The 16,732-nt window shown below is 49.7% G+C and overlaps 1 protein-coding gene across 2 annotated transcripts; it reads right to left on the minus strand.

Moving 5' to 3' along the window:
* Window positions 1-2,373: 2,373 nt before the first annotated feature.
* Tbc1d21 (TBC1 domain family member 21) lies at window positions 2,374-13,278 on the minus strand. Of its 2 annotated transcripts, none has more exons than XM_087905281.1 (11): window positions 13,082-13,278; window positions 9,984-10,091; window positions 9,769-9,872; window positions 6,637-6,731; window positions 6,024-6,134; window positions 5,824-5,924; window positions 4,998-5,094; window positions 4,545-4,642; window positions 3,666-3,782; window positions 2,915-2,998; window positions 2,374-2,536 (listed from the first exon to the last, which is right to left on the minus strand). In XM_087905281.1, exons 1-11 carry the CDS (start codon window positions 13,139-13,141, stop codon window positions 2,504-2,506), a joined length of 1,008 nt encoding a protein of 335 aa, XP_087761407.1. In that variant the 5' UTR covers window positions 13,142-13,278; the 3' UTR covers window positions 2,374-2,503. The 2 variants fall into 2 exon arrangements, with proteins under 2 accessions (XP_087761407.1, XP_087761406.1); XM_087905280.1 differs by having other exon boundaries at window positions 4,545-4,645.
* Window positions 13,279-16,732: the final 3,454 nt, after the last annotated feature.

A 16,732-nucleotide genomic window follows, 5' to 3' on the forward strand; every position in this document is an offset into this window, starting at 1 on the left:
ATACGGTTTCTGTGTGATTATTTCAGTTCTGGGTGGCCGGGAACAAACTAGTAACCTTCCTCCAACAGGCAACTCCTGAGATTCAGTTATGTCCTTCCGCCATGCAAGTCCCTGGGTTCCAGCTCAAGCTGTCAGGCTTGAAGGTAAGGGCTTTACTCTCTGTGTCATCTTGCCAGCCTCTAGAGACTTTTAAAACAGGTTTGTAGGATTGAAGAGGTAGCTCAGTGGTTAAGAGCACATTATGCCCTTCCAGAAAATCTGTGTTTGGTTCCCAACACAGACTGGGAGTTGGGTGGCTCACACTGCCTGTAGTTGAGCAGGATCTGATGTCCTCTTTTGGCCTCCTTGGGCACTTGTACTTACTACTCACATATATATACCCACACACAGACACTAACATACATATCCATATAATTAAAAATAAAAGTAATTACACATGGTTGGGGGTCACATTTTAGAAATGCTGATTTTTTTTTAAATCCCTGAACTGTGTAATATTGTGTGTATCATCCAACCAAAAGCAAAAGGACCATGAAAGAGTACACGTCTGCTGTTCTAATGTCAAGGTTAAGTCAGTTTTACTCTGTGTGGTTATTTGCAAAAATAAAAACCATAGTTTCCTTCTTGGAGAACTGTTTTCCAGACAAGAATGCGAATCTGCATAGTCTTGTGTTGTAGAAGGCCGCCTGCTCCTTTCCATTTCCCAGTTGCACAGACTCCCGAAATAAACACATAGAAACTGTATTAATTATAACACTGCTTGGCCTATTAGCTTATGTATATTTCTAGCTCACTCTTATCTCTTAAATTAACCCATTTCTAATATTTTATATTTTACCACGAGGTTCATGGCCTACCTGCAAGGTTCCAGCTGGCAGCTCATATTTTTCCCCTCTGGTGGCTACATGGCAGCTTCCTGGTGGCTCCCTGACTCTGCCTTCTTCCTCCCAGCATTCAGTTTAGTTTTTACTGCCTACCTCTGTTCTGCCTTGCTATAGGCCCAAAGCAGTTTCTTTATCTATCAGTGGTAAACACAGCATACAGAGGGGCATCCCACATCTGTCTTGTCTTCAGAACACAGGAATTTACCCATGAGCTTTGCTGCTTAGTAAATGTTCTCTCCTTAAGTATGCAGAGAAAACCCTGTTGGCGGGACAGGGCTCCCTTCTTCAGCACCTCCACCTCCACCAAGAACAACAGCTAAGAGACTCAAGTCAGCTACGGATAGGAGATTGCCACTTGAGAGAAGACCAGAAAATGCAGAGAGGCAGAATACCTTCTGAGAGCCAGTCAAGGAGACTGACATTTTGAAAGCAGGAAAGAGGGATTGTTGGCTGAAGAGTGAGAACAATGATTGTGCCTTACCCCCAGTGGCCAGAGTCTGCAGCAAAATCAACGGACCCAGCAGACTTCCTGGAAAACGAAGCACCTGGAATTGTGTGAGTGTACATAGTTGTGTGCGTGCATGTGCCAATGTGCAACTCTGGGGCCAACCCAGACCCAACTCCAACCCCTTTGTAGGTCCGTCCCCTTCTTCATGCCTACTGGCAAGATGGCTCACCAGAGCCTTGGTAGGCTGGACATGGAGCTTGAGGGCTAGGGCGCGACCTAGGAGACTTATGCCTCTTAGTCCTGGAGAGTAGTTTCCTGGGCAAAGGCAGAATGAAGTCTCGGGAGGCTTGAGGAAGACTGGGAAGCCCAGCTTTGATCAAGGAGATGCTTGGAGGTGAAGGAAATAAGGTACAGTTATGAGGGAGACTTTGAGACCAGGAGAGGAACAACCTGATGGCCAAAGATTTGGGTTGGTCCTTCTAGAGTCGGTGGGAAGCCTGGGGTGTGGGAGAGAATGTGAGGGCTGTGTTGAGAGAAAGGGGATAACGGAGACAGATGCAAAGGTCAGAGTTCAGCCAGGTGGTGGTGGCACACGCCTTTAATCCCAGCACTCGGGAGGCAGAGGCAGGTGAAGCTCTGTGAGTTCAAGAGCAGCCTGGTCTATAAGAGCTAGTTCCAGGACAGGCTCCAAAGCTACAGAGAAACCCTGTCTTGAAAACTCAAAAAATCAAAAGAAGAAGAAGAAAAAAAAGGTCAGAGTTCATCTCCCCTTAGAACTTGAGTTCAGATGTAGTCATTTCTGTATGCTCACTCTTTGGCAGGTGTCTGGGGGCTTCAAAGCTGCTTCTACCCTACCTGTTTGCTTTCTTCCGGTATGGACCTCTAAAGAACCACCAGTCGGGAAGATGGATTGTCCCACACTGTCCTGTCCCAGAGTGCCTTCTTGCAGGCTCGCAGGGGTCTGCTCACTTACTATATAGTCTCAACCATCAGGTACTCCAAAGTCAAAGGTGTGACACTACAAACCAATACTCCAAAAGCTGTTTCCATGATTCTGTATTGTCTATGCCTTCACCCCAGTACCCACTGAACTTGATCCTGACCCCAAGACTGAAGAACTGCCTTCATCCGGTCCACTGAGGGCGTGTGTTCGTTGTGAGTGTCGACGTTCTCAGAGTAAGAAATCCTTTAATGACTGGGGAACCTGGGGATGAGAGGAGTCATGAAGGTGTGATGTTGACAGACACTATCTGATTTGGCTCTCACTCTTCAGGCTGTCTAGTCGATGACATTTTCCGGGGAAGTTCAGGTTTGTACTTGAACCCCTTGGGAAGGACACAGGGAATGTGAGAGGAAGACTGTGAGCCCAGGAACCAGACTGCCCGTGAGGATGTCAACAAGGAGAAGGCCATACAGAGCAACTACTGTGGGCTGGTGGGAGGGAGCCAAGTGTGACTGCTACAGGTGGGCCTGGGAAACCAGAGAAGGCTTCCTGGAGGAGGAAAAAAGGAAGAGGTGCAGAGGAGGAGAAGGAAGAGGAAGAAGATGGCAAAGAGGAGGAGGGCAAATCCGGGCAGCTTACCTCCTTTTGCATGAGCTCGGCATAAACCATGCAGGCAGCAGAGATCAGCTCGTCAGCATCGAGGTCGATGAGGTTGTTGCAGGCCTGGGAGGGAGACACATGTGCGCGGTGTGTGTGCATGCGCATGTGTGTAAGCAGACATGTCTCCTGTGCCTTTGGGTACAGGCAGCACAAAGGTAAGAAAGTCACTGCTCATAGCAGTTACTTGGGAGACCTGATGTCGCCACCACCTGTCATAGGGACTGCAAATTGTGTGCTTTGGGGGTGTGATAAGCATAGCCTTCACATGGGAGTCTAGAAAGCCCTGGCATTCTGCTACGTGTCTCAAGCTCCCAAGGAAGACCTGGCTTATTACTGGGGTACCACCCAAGTTTTTTTTTTTTTTTCTGGTACTTCAACTGGCTTTTGAGCACATCTCAGAACCTTAGACCCTTATGCTATGTGGCTGAGGGTTAACTTCAAGGCAACAGAGTCTAATAATCCTAATGATTAAACCATTTAAGGCTTCAGCTTCTTCACATGCTTACTTGGATGATAAACTAACATAGCTTCTATCACTGTCCCAGGGCCCTTGGAGGAGTCTCCTAAGAACCATCAGCATGGAGCTCCATACTCCAGCTCCCATCCCTTGCTCCCCTCTGGAGGCCAAAGCGGCCATAAACTAGCACACCGTGGACTTTTATCCTGCTACAAAATGGGCCCAGGGGTCCAGCTCTAGAGGCTGGAGAGGAATGCGGCCGAGGGCGCTCACCAGGAGGATGGCGTCGCCGCTCATGCTCTCCAGCAGGGCCTGCTCGCGCACCATCTGCAGCATGCTGTAGGCCACCAGCACCTGGAAATTCCTGCAGGGCTTCCCTGTCAGCAGAACCTGTGGGCAGCCAGCAGGCCTCAGCCCTGTGGCCTGAGGCCAGGACGCACTGAGGACAGCAAGTTACCACAAACCGCACACTCAGAACAGGGTATATATGGAGAAACTAGAATTCGGGTGGGAGCTCAGTAATCTATGGTTTCCTCAAAAGTCAGAGGGAGAGGTGCTGTGTTAGATTTGGGCATGGGGAACGGATGGCCAAGACAAAAGGGTGAGGCAGGTGGAAGCTGGATGGTGGGAGAGTCGATGCCAGGCTGGCAGTCAAGCTGGATTCTTCCTTTTAGAAACAGGTGGTGGGTTCCATCCTAAGGAGGATCATCTGTTGGTGTCCCTAGGGACTGTGGTTGGAAGGCTATGGGTGTCCCTGGAGTCTGCCTTGGAGGAAATCAGATTCCAAAAGACAGCATTCTGGGGGAAAGGAAGACTAAGGAGGCGCAGTGAGAAAGAGCGGAGAGCCGGGTGGTGGGGCGGGGGGGGGGGGGGAAGGGTGGCTGAGCTGCAGGCTGACCCAGGAGTGTCAGCAGGTGCTCCTGTGCTAAACTGCCCTGTAGATAGTCCGTGGAGTCTGGCATCAGAATTGATGCCCTGATGTTCTAGCATTCTCCAGCAAGGAGCGAGGAGGGCTGCTGACCTAATTAAACCCTAAACCACGAGCACCATTCAAAGCCAGGAAGAAAGAACGGCAGGAAAACTTGTAGCGTCTCCTCCCGATGAAGGAGGGGTACAGTCCACATCCAGTGTCCCCAGCTGCATACACCTCACCTCCCAAAGCCTCCAGACATCATCGAAGGATTTGAAGGCACGCTGGAAGCAGAGGCAGAACCAGGGGAAGAGGGACTGCACAGCTCCCGAGCCCTTCCCTTCTGAGAGGAGAGAAACAGCACATAAGCTGGTACACAGGCACGTAAGCTGGCACACAGGCACGTAAGCTGGCACACAGGCACGTAAGCTGGCACACAGGCACGTAAGCTGGCACACAGGCATGTAAGCTGGCACACAGGCAAGGCTAGGCAACAGAGCACGCAGAACACAGGAAACATGGTGCTTTCCCAACAAGCCATGCAGTCTGCTTGGAGCAGATGTTCAACGTCATGGACCTAGGCTCCTCCACATAGGTCCTCCCATCCCGGGGTCTGAGCGTGTCTGCTATGGGCCTTGGCCCTCCCATAGCCTACCTGCTGGTGTGGGAAGTAGTAGTAACTGTGGACCACTCACTGAGGTGTTCGGCAAATTCAGGGTCCAGGAAAGTGATCAGGCAGTTGAGCATGTCCAGGTTCTTGCCTACCCCGATGTTAATGACACAGCTGTGCTCCTGGACAAGATGGGAGCAGAGAACAGTCCTTCTCAGTTCAACTCAAGGACATCACTGAACCGAGGTGATGTGTCTGGTTCAACATCCATGAGTGTGTGTGTGTGTGTGTGTGTGTGTGTGAACCAGAGTGTTATCGTCTCTGGTTCGTGTGTGCAACTGTGCCTGTTTGCATATGTGTACATGATGTTTGGGTAGCCATGTATTCATGTGCATCTTAGCATATGGGGGTGGGGTGGAGCGGCAAAGATGTCCCACATGTGACCGTCACCCCAGTTCTTAGGTCAGGGTCAAGAAAGAAAGCTGAGCAAGCATATTTTTGCAGAGGTGCAAAGAGAGGTAAGGGGTGTGGGAAGCTTCTAGAAGGTGACCAAGAAAATCTTCCCAGAAGGTAAACCCCTCCTCCTGGGTGCAGAGTAGGGTACACCCTGGGTACTGCTGGGTCCTCCAGGGTGTCTGGACTATAGGTCATGTGACGGAAACAAGAGAGGGGGAGGCAGGAACAAAGAGACAGCCTTGGAGGCCTGGCAAGTGAAGGCCAGCAGAGTGTGCCACCACTGTGCCTGGTGAGACTGGCACTCTGAAGAGCCCTTCTGAACTCAGAGGACTCTACCACCCAGCCCCTCTGACCTACACCCATTTGGGGGCTGGAGGAAGTGGCTGCAGCTGTTGGTGCCTTGGCCTGATGGGCCGTGGGGAGTAGGAGAGCTGTGAGCTCGGCTTAGTCCTCACTGTTTTCTGCAGGAAGAACTGGAAGAGCCAGAAGGTCTCGTGGTCATGCTCCACCATCAGCTGGAAAAGCATCACCATCTCATGGAAGCCTCGCTGGTACTCTGTGGGGGAGGGCACCCATGAGGAAAAGCCAATGGGCGCTAGCCCAGAGTCCAGGAAGGAGCTGGCAAGCATGGGCTGGGGTTTCACCCTCAGCTCACCAGCCTTTGTGTTGCAGACATAACTCAGCAGCAGGGTCTTCTCCAGTTTCTTCTTGTCCACAAGCACATTGCCCAGGGGGTCTTTGGTATAGAGTTTCTGGATGTCATATGCTAGATTAGGGCAAGGAACAGGAGGGACCCTGGATCATCTCCAGCACAGGAAGCGTGAACGAATTCATCTCCTATACTTAGAGGACAGGTTCTCTCCCCCCAAAAAATCCTAGTGAGAGGGGGCTACAAAAGGCATGTCATCCCCACCACGCTCAACTCATCACCATACCCTGCTGGTCTTGACTCCACATCTTTAACCAGACCACACCCTTTGGCAAGAATGCCCCTCACTTTCTAGTTCAGATCTAACCTAGTTTAAAGTCATAGGGCGCAGGGAGGAAGAAGGACAAAGCAAGAAAGCAAGAGGGACAGCATGTGGCAGGGAAATTCATCCAGGAATACCAGTGCACATGGGTGGGTGGATTGACCCCATATTGGCTAGGAAATTCCCAGGCCAAAGACAGCCATCAAGCCCTAGGAGTCACCTGTGCCTGAAAATGACTAGGAAAAGACCAGAATGGCATCCACCCCCTTCTCTGCCCTCCCCACTCCCTCTGCTCACCGATGTTGTTCTTAGTCTCTGTGAAGTTCCCATGCAAGTTTTCCAGCAGGGGCTGGATTTTCTCATACATCTGGCACAGGGCTTTGTAGTTCCTCCTGAGAGAACACAGCAGGGCTGAGAAAGGTGGCTTTGCCCTCCCAAGAAGGGACGATTCAGGACAGCAGCAGATGCTGAGCTTAAGAGGAGTAGGGTAACCTTGCCCACCTGGTGCCCACCTGCGGTGCTTTCTCCCCTCCTCAGCCTGAGCAGCCAGCCTTAAGTGTTCTCCAGCATGCAGCTGGCACACAGTGCGGAGACAGCTTAATGTGGGGTGAGCTCTGTGATCCAACTACAGTACCCAAACCCTGGAGCCACCACTTAACAACTGAGTGTTTGTAGACGGATGTCACCCTCTCTCTCTAAGCCTCAATTTCTTCATCTGCAGCGTGGGGACAATCATATGCTGACCACTGCAATTTGATTAACTGATGCGGTAACTGACTGGTGGCCTCTAAAAGTCATTGTGCCCTAGATGTAACACCTAGAACCTGTAATGCGGGCTTATCTATAGAAGGGGTCTTTTCCAGTGTGATGAAGGATCTCAAGATGCAGTCATTCTGGGTTCCCCTGGGGAACCCTAAATCAAATGACAACTGTCTATATAAGAGACACACGCAGAGGTAGGAGGGCCCATGTCCACTGAGACAGAACATGAATGGATGTAGCCCCAAGCCAAGGAAGCTTCCGTGGGAGGTGTGGAGAAGGACCTTCTGTCTCTTAGAGCCTTTCCAGGGGCCAGCACACAACCTTGTCTTCCGCCTCCGCAATGCCAGAGGGAAAAATGTCTGATGTTGTCAGCCACCCTGTTCACGGCACTTGACTCATTTGTGACTTCTTGCCTCGGCAATCATGTGTAACACACACAAGGCCTGGTCCCTGGCTCGGCACCTAGTCCGACACTCATATCCCTTCTGTCCCACACTATTCTCTGCTGGCCTCTGTGTGAGTTGCCTTTTCCACATCTTGGCTGGGAGCTGCTTTGGGGCTGAGCTCAGAGGCTCTAGGTCCTAAGACTTGGTCAGGCAGTCCAAGATAAACACCTCTAAGAAGTAAGCAGTTCACCGTGGGTCATTCAGACCCGGTGCACCTCGAGCATGCATGTGGACAAGTGAGGCCTGAAGAGCCAAAGAAAGGGGACTTGGGGAGGACTCAGACTCTACCCCAGTGTGTGCTACACCGGAGAGAGAAGAGGCGTGCGCCAGGCTCAACATACCCACATCCCAGGGTCACAGACGTGAAAGTTCACAGTCTCTGGCTTTGGGGAGCATCCCTACCAACATGAACCGTAGCTGTTCTTTCCATGTGCATGGAGACATGCCTGTTTCTATAGTTAAATCTTTGTAACCGCTCTGTGAACTGTAATGTGACCTGCATTTGACAAAGGAGGAGACTGCACCTTCAGCAGGGAAGTTTCTGAGCAAGTTTACTCAGAGTGTGATGTTAATGCTAGAATTGAATTCACTCCCATACCCAAGACCTTTCCAAGTTCAAAGCCCATGTATACTTACCTACAAAGATCTGCCAATCAGGAGGAGTGCCCTGTTTGGTCCTGGCCTTGAAGCAAGGAGGGAGTTTCTTCATTTATTTATTTATTCAATGTGTGTGTGTGTGTGTGTGTGTGTGTGTGTGTACCACACACTTGTGGAGGTCAGAGGACAATATGTGAGAGTGAATCCCTTCTCTCCATCCACCATAGGGTTGAACTCAGATTATCAGGCTTGGTGGCAAGTGCCTTTATCCCCCAAGCAGTCCCACTGGCCCAAAGGTGGGGTTTTGGAGACATCTAATAGGGAGACCAGTGTGGGTGGAGGAAGAAAGAGTGAGCCAAGAGCAGAGGGAACTCTTGGTTCCCAGCTTGACTAGAGTAGGGTGTCTGAGCTGATGGAGAACCCCTATGCTGGTCAGTTTTACATCAATTTGACATAAGTTAGAATCGTTTAAGAAGGAGTCTCCATTAAAAAAAAAACGCTCCCTTAACTGGCATTGGTGATGCATGCCTTTAATCCCAGCACTGGGGAGGCAGAGGCAGGCAGATCTCTGTGAGTTTAAGGCCAGCCTGGTCTACAAAGCAAGTTCCAGGACAGTTAGGGCTGTTACAAAGAGAAATTCTGTCTAGGAAAACAAGAAAGAAAGAAAGAAAGAAAGAAAGGCAGGAAGGAAGGAAGGAAGGAAGGAAGGAAGGAAGGAAGGAAGGAAGGAAGGAAGGAAGAGAAAATGCTCCCACCAGATTAGCCTTTGGACAAGCCTGTTGTGCGTTTTCTTGATTAATGATTGATGTGGGAGGGCCCAGCTCACTGTGGAGCTGATGTGGGAGGTGCCACCTCTGTGCTGGTCCTGGATACTACAAAGAAATCAGATTGAGCAAGACCTGAGGTCCAAACCAGTAAGCAGCATCCTCCATGGCCTCTGTATCAGCTCCAGCCTCTGGTTTCCTGCCCTGACTTCCCTCCGTGATGGACTGCAATGTGGAACTACAGGCTACAAAACAAACCCTCTCCTCCCCAAAGTGCTTTTGGGCGTGGTGTTTTATCCCAGCAACAGAAGCACTGACTCTAAGATAGTTCCTCAGGAATGGTCAGATGGAGGGGGCTGGGATGGGAGAGCTAAGAGAAAATGGGCGATTTGAAATGTCAGCAGACACACCTCTGGAACTGTTTAACCTGAGGACATGAGCCACTCATACCAGGCACCAGGAGGAAATGCGGGCAGGACAGAGAGGTGGAACCTAGACTCGGGAGACAGTTTGGCCATTGGGTTTTGGTGTGGCAGTTGGCAGGAAAGGGGACTGGGCCCAGGTAGGAAAACTCTTAGGATCCTTCACAGGTAGGCTGTGCAGGAGAAAGGCGATGAGGGGAGTTTCGGGACAAGACCCTGCCTGCAACTGCTTATTTGGTCAATGAAACCAGAGCGGAGGTGCCAGCTTAAATCTGGTTACACCTACTGTATGTGGGTCGTGTGTGGGAAGCATCAGGCGTCTTCTCAGAATAAGGAGTCCATGTGAAGAAGAAACCTGAATCACTAGGCTGAGAGGGTGCCCCCCGACCCTGAAGCCCCCAACAACTTTCCACTGAAAGAGCCTCTGGAAAGTTCTACCTCCTCTTGGCGTCCACCATGAGCCGCTCATCCCAGGAACTCTGCCATGAATAGTAACCTGTGAGGAACTTCCAGGCTTCTGTCCTCACGGAGGGGTGTAGACCCTGGGCACGGGAAGTCACAAACTCTCAAGATGCTCAATGCCGTGCCAGTCCCTGCCATCGGTGCCACCCGCTAGTGCCAGGGTAAGGCTGGGGGGAGCTTGGGAATCATACCCTTTCCAGGATGTTGACACAAATGAAGTCCCGAGACTTGGCCAGGTGACCGTTCTCATCGAAGAAGCTGTCCCATTCCGACTTGTCAATGGGGGGGTTTCTTTTCTCCTGGCGAGGACAACCAGATTAGCCCTCCGCTACAGGCTTTGGGCCTTCCTTCTAACCTAAGGTGATTTTCAAATGCTAGGCTCTGTACCCTGTGCGGGATCAAAACTCACACAGCCACTGGCTCACACCTAGAATACTCTAACTGCTGAAAATATGTGGAAAACAGGATGGACAATAATGTCCCCTGCACACAGTTTACCCAAGGGAAAACCGTAAGCACTTTGAATGCACTGCAATGCGGGAATAGTTAAGTAAACTATGCTTTATATATCCCGTGGAATACTGGGAGGGGTATAAATAGATGTTTGCAAGGCATGAATAATGATCTGGAAAGATACAAATGTTACAGGAAAAGGCACGATTTGATACTTGACACTGCCTATGCACCAGTACTGCCTCTCCATGAGGTCTGTGGTCTTCCAGGAGAACTACCCATCCCCAGGCTGGGCCCTCTAGTCCCGTCACCTCAGTGTCCTCAGGGCTACTGTTCATATTTTGTGTCTGCTATGTATTACAAAAACTGTACCGCATAGACTTGAATGTACAGGAGATTCTTAGAAGAAAGACTGAAGGCTGGGCATAGGGGCACTTGCCTGTAATTCCATCCAGCACTTGGGAGGCAGAGGCAGGTGAATCTCCGAGTTTGAGGACAGCCTGGTCTACATAGTGAGTTCCAAGGTATATGAAGCTACACTGTGAAACCCTGTCTCAACAACAACAACAAATAAATAATAGGAAAGATACTGAAGACAATACAAAGAAAACATCCTCCATTAAAAAACAGTATTGGGAACCAGGTGGTGGTGGTGCATGCCTTTAATTCAATCCCAGCACTCAGGAGGCAAAAGCAGGCAGATCTCTGAGTCTGAGTCAAGCCTGGTCTACAGAGTGAGTTCCAGGATAGCCAGGGCTACACAGAAAACAACAACAACAATAACAACAACAACAACAACAAACAAACAGTGGGACTGAGGAGATGGCTCAGCAGTTAAAAACACTGGCTGCTTTTCCAGAGGACCCAGGTTCAACTTCTAGCACCCAGATGGCAGTTCACAACTGGCTGTAACTCCTGTTCCTGAGCCCTTTTCTGGCACAAGGCATATGTGTGGTGCACAGACATACATGCAGACAAAACACTCATACACATGAAATTTAAAGAAAAAAAACCCCAAAACCAATAGTGGTTGGAGATGGGGATGTAGCTCATCTAATAGAACGCTTGCCTAGCACACAGGAAGTTCTGGGTTTGATCCCCAGCACCACATACTGGGCACAATGACACACTTGTAGAGGCAGGAGGACAGAAGTTTAAGGTTATTCTCAGCTATACAGTGAATTTGAGGCTAAGTTGGGATGCACAGGGCCCTGTCCCAAAATAAAACAAAAAGCTATGGTGATTATCTTTGAGTAAGTTGGGGAGTATAAATATTATTTCCTTTTTCATGTATTTTATGCTTTTCTGTGATCATGCTGCTTGATAATGGAGAACTATAAGATAAGCAAATGAAACAATTCGTATGCTCTGTTTTATCTTCCCTGAAAATGTAAAGCAGGCTACCCCAGGAATATTCAAATAAGGAGATGTTGTGTGTCCGTGTGTGGCGTGCACACTTGTGCGCCGCACACTAGTGTATGAGGGGTAAGTGCAAGGCCTGCAGAACATTAGTAAGATGGCAGCTAAGAGTGAGGCTGTGAGATGAACGTCCTCTCCTGCTGAAGAGAAGGAGAGAGAGACGTGTTGATGGACAGAGCCCAACAGCTGACCAGGGGTGTCCCAACAGTCCCAAGAAACTGTTAGGAATGCATCTCTGCAGGCTGTTCCCAAACTTTCTGGACCAGAAGACCCTCAATGAGTTTTGTACACAAATTTAATTTACAGTCCTGTGCTTACACATCCAGGTAAAAGACCCTTTCCTGAATAGCTTACACATGCTTCTTCTACCAGGCCAACACCGAGACAGAAGGCACCAGGCGGTGCAGGGAACTTTGGCTCTGGTTCTGCCTGATGCTGGCCATTAGCTCCACACTCGGGAGTCCATGAGTTGATGGGAAGGACTTGTCAGATCACAGCCTGGGTCCGGAAAGGAGCTCTGTCACTAACTGGATACCTGATTGCCAGGATGCTAAGTCTCTAGGATTCATTTCCTCACTCATCAAATGATGACAGCCCCATCACATCCCATCTCAGAGGGCTGGGAGGAGAAGGAACAACTGTAAACAAAGCATTTACAGCACCACTTGTACGCACCAACTGCTGCATGGCAGCTTATTCATTATTGTTATTATTATTGTTATCCTTCTCTAAGTTTGAAGAACAGAGAAAATATAGAATGTTCCAGACTTGGTGGTCACAGGCAATAAAATCGTAACTTTTAAACTTCAGGTGTTCATTTTGCATTTTTATGTATCATTCTATTAATCACATGAGAAATGGATCTTGAGATTGGTTAAGGTCATTATAATTAGTTATGATTTTGAAAAATAGCGCATGGAAAATTTCCATGTCTCAAGTGGACTAAGGAATTGTTTATCAACTGTGCTTGGGACCTAGTAACAGAAGCACTACTGCCACCTGGTGGCAATCTACCAAAATTGTTGGCAAATGCACCAAAGTAAACTCACCAGCATCTGCGCTACTCTGAGAAACTCACTGGTTTTAGAATGACACCTCTGGGGAGGAAGGCAGGCTTGGGTTCTGAGATCTCCCAACAAGGTAAAAATGAATGTAGGTGCCTGTTCTGTATTTGGTGTTGATGACGAGACCAGACTCCAGCTGGTCCTGCTCCACCTTTCACGTCCAGCCTTCCCACTGAGCGGGCACAAAGAGTCCCAGAGCAAACCAGAGGTTGGGAAGGGAGGTACTTGGGACTGAAGAACATGTGTCAGTCAGGTATGTAAGCCCAGCACCCAGAAGGCTGAGGATCACAAGCCAAGGCCAGGCTTGGGGGGGCACAGTGAACCCCTATCTCAAAACAAATCGCAGAACCTACCAGGATGAAAGTGGCCGACTGCTTCGCAGAGAGGCTGTTTTCTGGAGAAAGGGTGGTCATGTTGGCCTCTGGCTGTCTTTGGAGTTGCCTGTGTCCAGGTCTCCTGGGGAACCCTAGTGATGCTTAGGGAGCCAGGTAAGGGGATCTTCCTTTTAGGAGATGAATTGCATTCCCTAAAGGAACAGGGCCTCTCTTGACATCCCATGCTTGAACAGATCCAGCTGGGCGTGTCACAAGGCCTTGGAACCTTCATCACAATGACTTTGGAATACACACAGAGGCCAAAGGAGTTAACCTACTGGTCACCCCCTCCCCCCCAAAAAAGGAATTGCAGTGCACACAGGCTCCACTCCGGAAGCTGGGTTAAGAGAATACCAGGATCTGGTGGGTTGGGTTAGCCAGGACAGTCCTCCTGGAAGAGGTGGGCCACAAATTCCTTCTTCATGTCACTGGCTCTTCACTTGCTATTTACCAGCAGCAGAGCTGAATGATAACTACAGCCAGAGCCTCAAGGTTTAGGGAGGACTCTCCAGAATGGTAAATCAGTATGGCTGCTCTGGAGGCCAGGAGTGGATTTTTTTAAAGTCTATTTAGGGGACTAAGGTTTAGTATTTAAATAGTGGTTCCTGGTGTGTGTGTGTGTGTGTGTGTGTGTGTGTGTGTGTGTGTGTGTGTGGTGTGTTATGTGTGTGTATGTAGTGCATATATATGGCATGTGTGTGCGGTGTTTGGTGGTGGTGGTGGTGTACGTGCAAGCACACATGCGTGTGGTATGTGTGCACTTCTGGACACCAGGGGTTGGCATGGGGTATTTTCTTCAGTCTCTGTACCGTATTTTTTGAAACAGGTTTCTCACTCAATCTGGCTAGACTGGCTGGCCAGTGAGCTCCAGGGGTCCACCTGTTCTGTCCCCAGCACTGGGGTTACAGATGCACACAGCTGTGTCTGGTTTTTGACTTGGGTGGAGATCCAGACTCAGAGCGCCATGCTTGTACAACCAGTTCTTTGTGCACCCGGTTCACCTCTTCGGCCCTCTGTTTCATTTGCCTGTGTACCCAAAGCACGGTCTTGACTGCGCTAAGACCGTTGGTTTGAGCACCTACTGAATGAATGATTTAATGGGCTAAGGATAGCTGATGCTGCCTGGTGTAATAGCACCACACCTTTGATCCGAGCACCCGGGAAGCAGAGGCAAGTGGAGCTCCGCGAGTTCCAGGTCAACCTGGTCTACACAATGAGTTCTAGGACAGTCAAAGCTACATGGTGAGACTCTTTCTCAAAGAAAACAGACAGACACTCTCCTGGATTTCACACCCCTTTCTTGACTTGGACATGTCCCTCCCCCTCTTACCCTGATTTCCTTTAGACCATGGTCAATGTGGAACGAGTTTGTGTTCATCCTCCAGTGCCCACCCCCTCCCCCTTGCAAACTTCCTGGTGCCTGATAAATGCCGCTGTTAAATGGATCTGAAAAGGCGGGGCCTCTGGCTCCAGAGCCATGTTCTCTGCCTCCAGCATCGCTTGCCTTACTATTTCCGTCCATTCTGACTGGAAAGCATCTTAGTCATTACACAAACCAAATTGCAGTCAGGATATCCAAGGTGGAACTTGGAGTCTGACCTCAAATTTGGATGCTCCCGATACCCTAGATTCCCAGCCATGAAAACAAAACACAATCAACCTCTGCTTTCATATCCTTATTAACTGAATTGTCCACATGGAGGTCTTGGGTGGACCCAATTCATTGTCTCCTTGTCTATTACTGTTCTGACTGGCATCACCACAGCAAGTCTCTGAAAGCCCAGCACCTCTCCTCTCCTCCCTCTGCTCCCCAAACTTAATAAGAAGATACCGAGGGCATCTTCGCCTTAGCCTGCTGCCCCAAGTCTTCACAGAGCTGGAGAGGTGGGCAGCACCGGTAGGAACTGAGTGGAGCGGGAATCAACGCCTTGCACCTCAGAACAGCTTCATCTGAAGGTCTGCGAGGTTTCCAAGTCAAATGCGGGGAACAGGAGACACAGCGTGGGCGTCTGAGCGCAAGGATGACGGATGCCTCTGTTCCTCCACATTAGCAATGCACACTGCGTAGAATTAACTGCAAGCTTCCTTGAGAAGGGGAGGACTGGGCAGAGAAGAGTTGGAACGCTCTGAATGCTAAACGCAACTTGGTTTCTAAAACGAATGTGGTGGACATAGATCATCTGCTGAACTTCCTTTAACCTTCGGTTCCCTGGGTGCAAATGCTGGGTCATAATTCTTCAAATTAGCCACCCCAGTCGACTCATATTACTGAAACCTCAGAGAAACAGTGCAGGGGCTTAGTATTCAAACAGAATCCACGGACCTGCACAGGGCACAAAGGCCCTGACTCTGACCCACACCTTCTTTGCAGATTCTTTCCAAACAATGCATTTATTTGTGTATGTGAGTGTTTGGTCATGCGCGTGTGTGCACTATTGTGTATGTAAGCACAGAGACAGAATAAGGCTTGGGATGTCCTCTATCACCACCCATCTATTCCTTTAAAGGAGGCTCTCTCCTTAAACCTGGGGCTCCCACTTTCTCCCTTAGCCGGCAAGCCCAGCTCTTCTCCTGTCCTCCCCACCACTTCAGAGCTGAGGTCACAGGTGTGTGCCAGAAGCCCAGTTTGTCACGTGGGTCCTGGGATCCAAATTCCTGCCCTCACGATTGTGCAGCCAACACACAACTGTGAGCCATTTTCCCAGTCTCGCTTGCAATCTTCCCAGCCAGCCCTTCCCATCGCCGGGGGCTAAATGGTCCTTGCATCCAGTTTTGTATATGGTTGCCAAAGATTCTGGGTGCCAGGTTATTATTTTTGTTTTTCTGCATTTCTCTCTCTCTCTCTGGAATACAGCTTTCTGTTTTAAATCTCTGTACATTGGTAATGCTTCAGTGTATGAGAGTCACAGGTTCTGAAAAGCCGTTCTTGGGGTCAGCATTACAGAAGTTCACTTAAGCCATCCTTTCCCCTGGGAATCTGGCTGTTAGCTAATGACATTGGTGAGGAGGGATGGGGCCTTCCATGGATTGGGGACTCTCACCTTCAGACATTTCAGTCTTTTGTCTTCTTGCTTTTTGTTTTTGTTTTTGTTGTTGTTGTTTGTTTGTTTTGTTTTGAAATAGTGTGTTATTGACCTGGAATTCTCCAAACAGGTTTGACTAACTGGCCAGCAAGCCCAGGGGTCTGCCTGTCTCTGCCTCCCCAGCACAGGGAATATGTGTCTCCACACACAGATCTGCTCCCTGGGGTTGGGGAGGAGAGACTGAGCTCAGGAAGAAAGCTCTTGGGTTGTGGTGCCAGAAAGACTTGTATCCAAATCCAGAGGCAGCGTCACCAACAACTTGACCTTGGTCCCGGCAATGGGGAATGACCAGTTACAAGTTGCCTTTGACTCTGCTCAGCATCGGGAAAGTGGCCAGGGGCCTAAAACCCTCTCCTCCCTAGAGATAAGGTGCATTAAGGTTGTGCGGAGCGCCTCACTTTCCTGCAATCATCGTTTCCCTGTTCCGGGCTCAAAGTGTGCTCCTTTGTTCTGCTTAAGCTTGTGCGTCATGTGGCTCCTAGCCAGCCCCCCACCCCCACCCCGCACCAGATCTCTTCCAGGTGGAGCACAGAAGGCTATGTGCGGG

This window comes from Myodes glareolus, chromosome 4 (assembly GCF_982192425.1).
Source record: "Myodes glareolus chromosome 4, mMyoGla1.1, whole genome shotgun sequence".
Lineage (NCBI taxonomy): Eukaryota > Metazoa > Chordata > Mammalia > Rodentia > Cricetidae > Myodes > Myodes glareolus.

Coding starts and splice junctions, on each gene's coding strand:
- Tbc1d21 (XM_087905280.1), bottom strand. CDS start 13,141: ATGACCACCCTTTCTCCAGAAAACAGCCTCTCTGCGAAGCAGTCGGCC. Junction 4,646..4,997: donor TGAATTTGCCGAACACCTCA/GTGAGTGGTCCA, acceptor CTCTCCTCTCAG/AAGGGAAGGGCTCGGGAGCT. Junction 2,537..2,914: donor CCGAGCTCATGCAAAAGGAG/GTAAGCTGCCCG, acceptor TCTCATCCCCAG/GTTCCCCAGTCATTAAAGGA.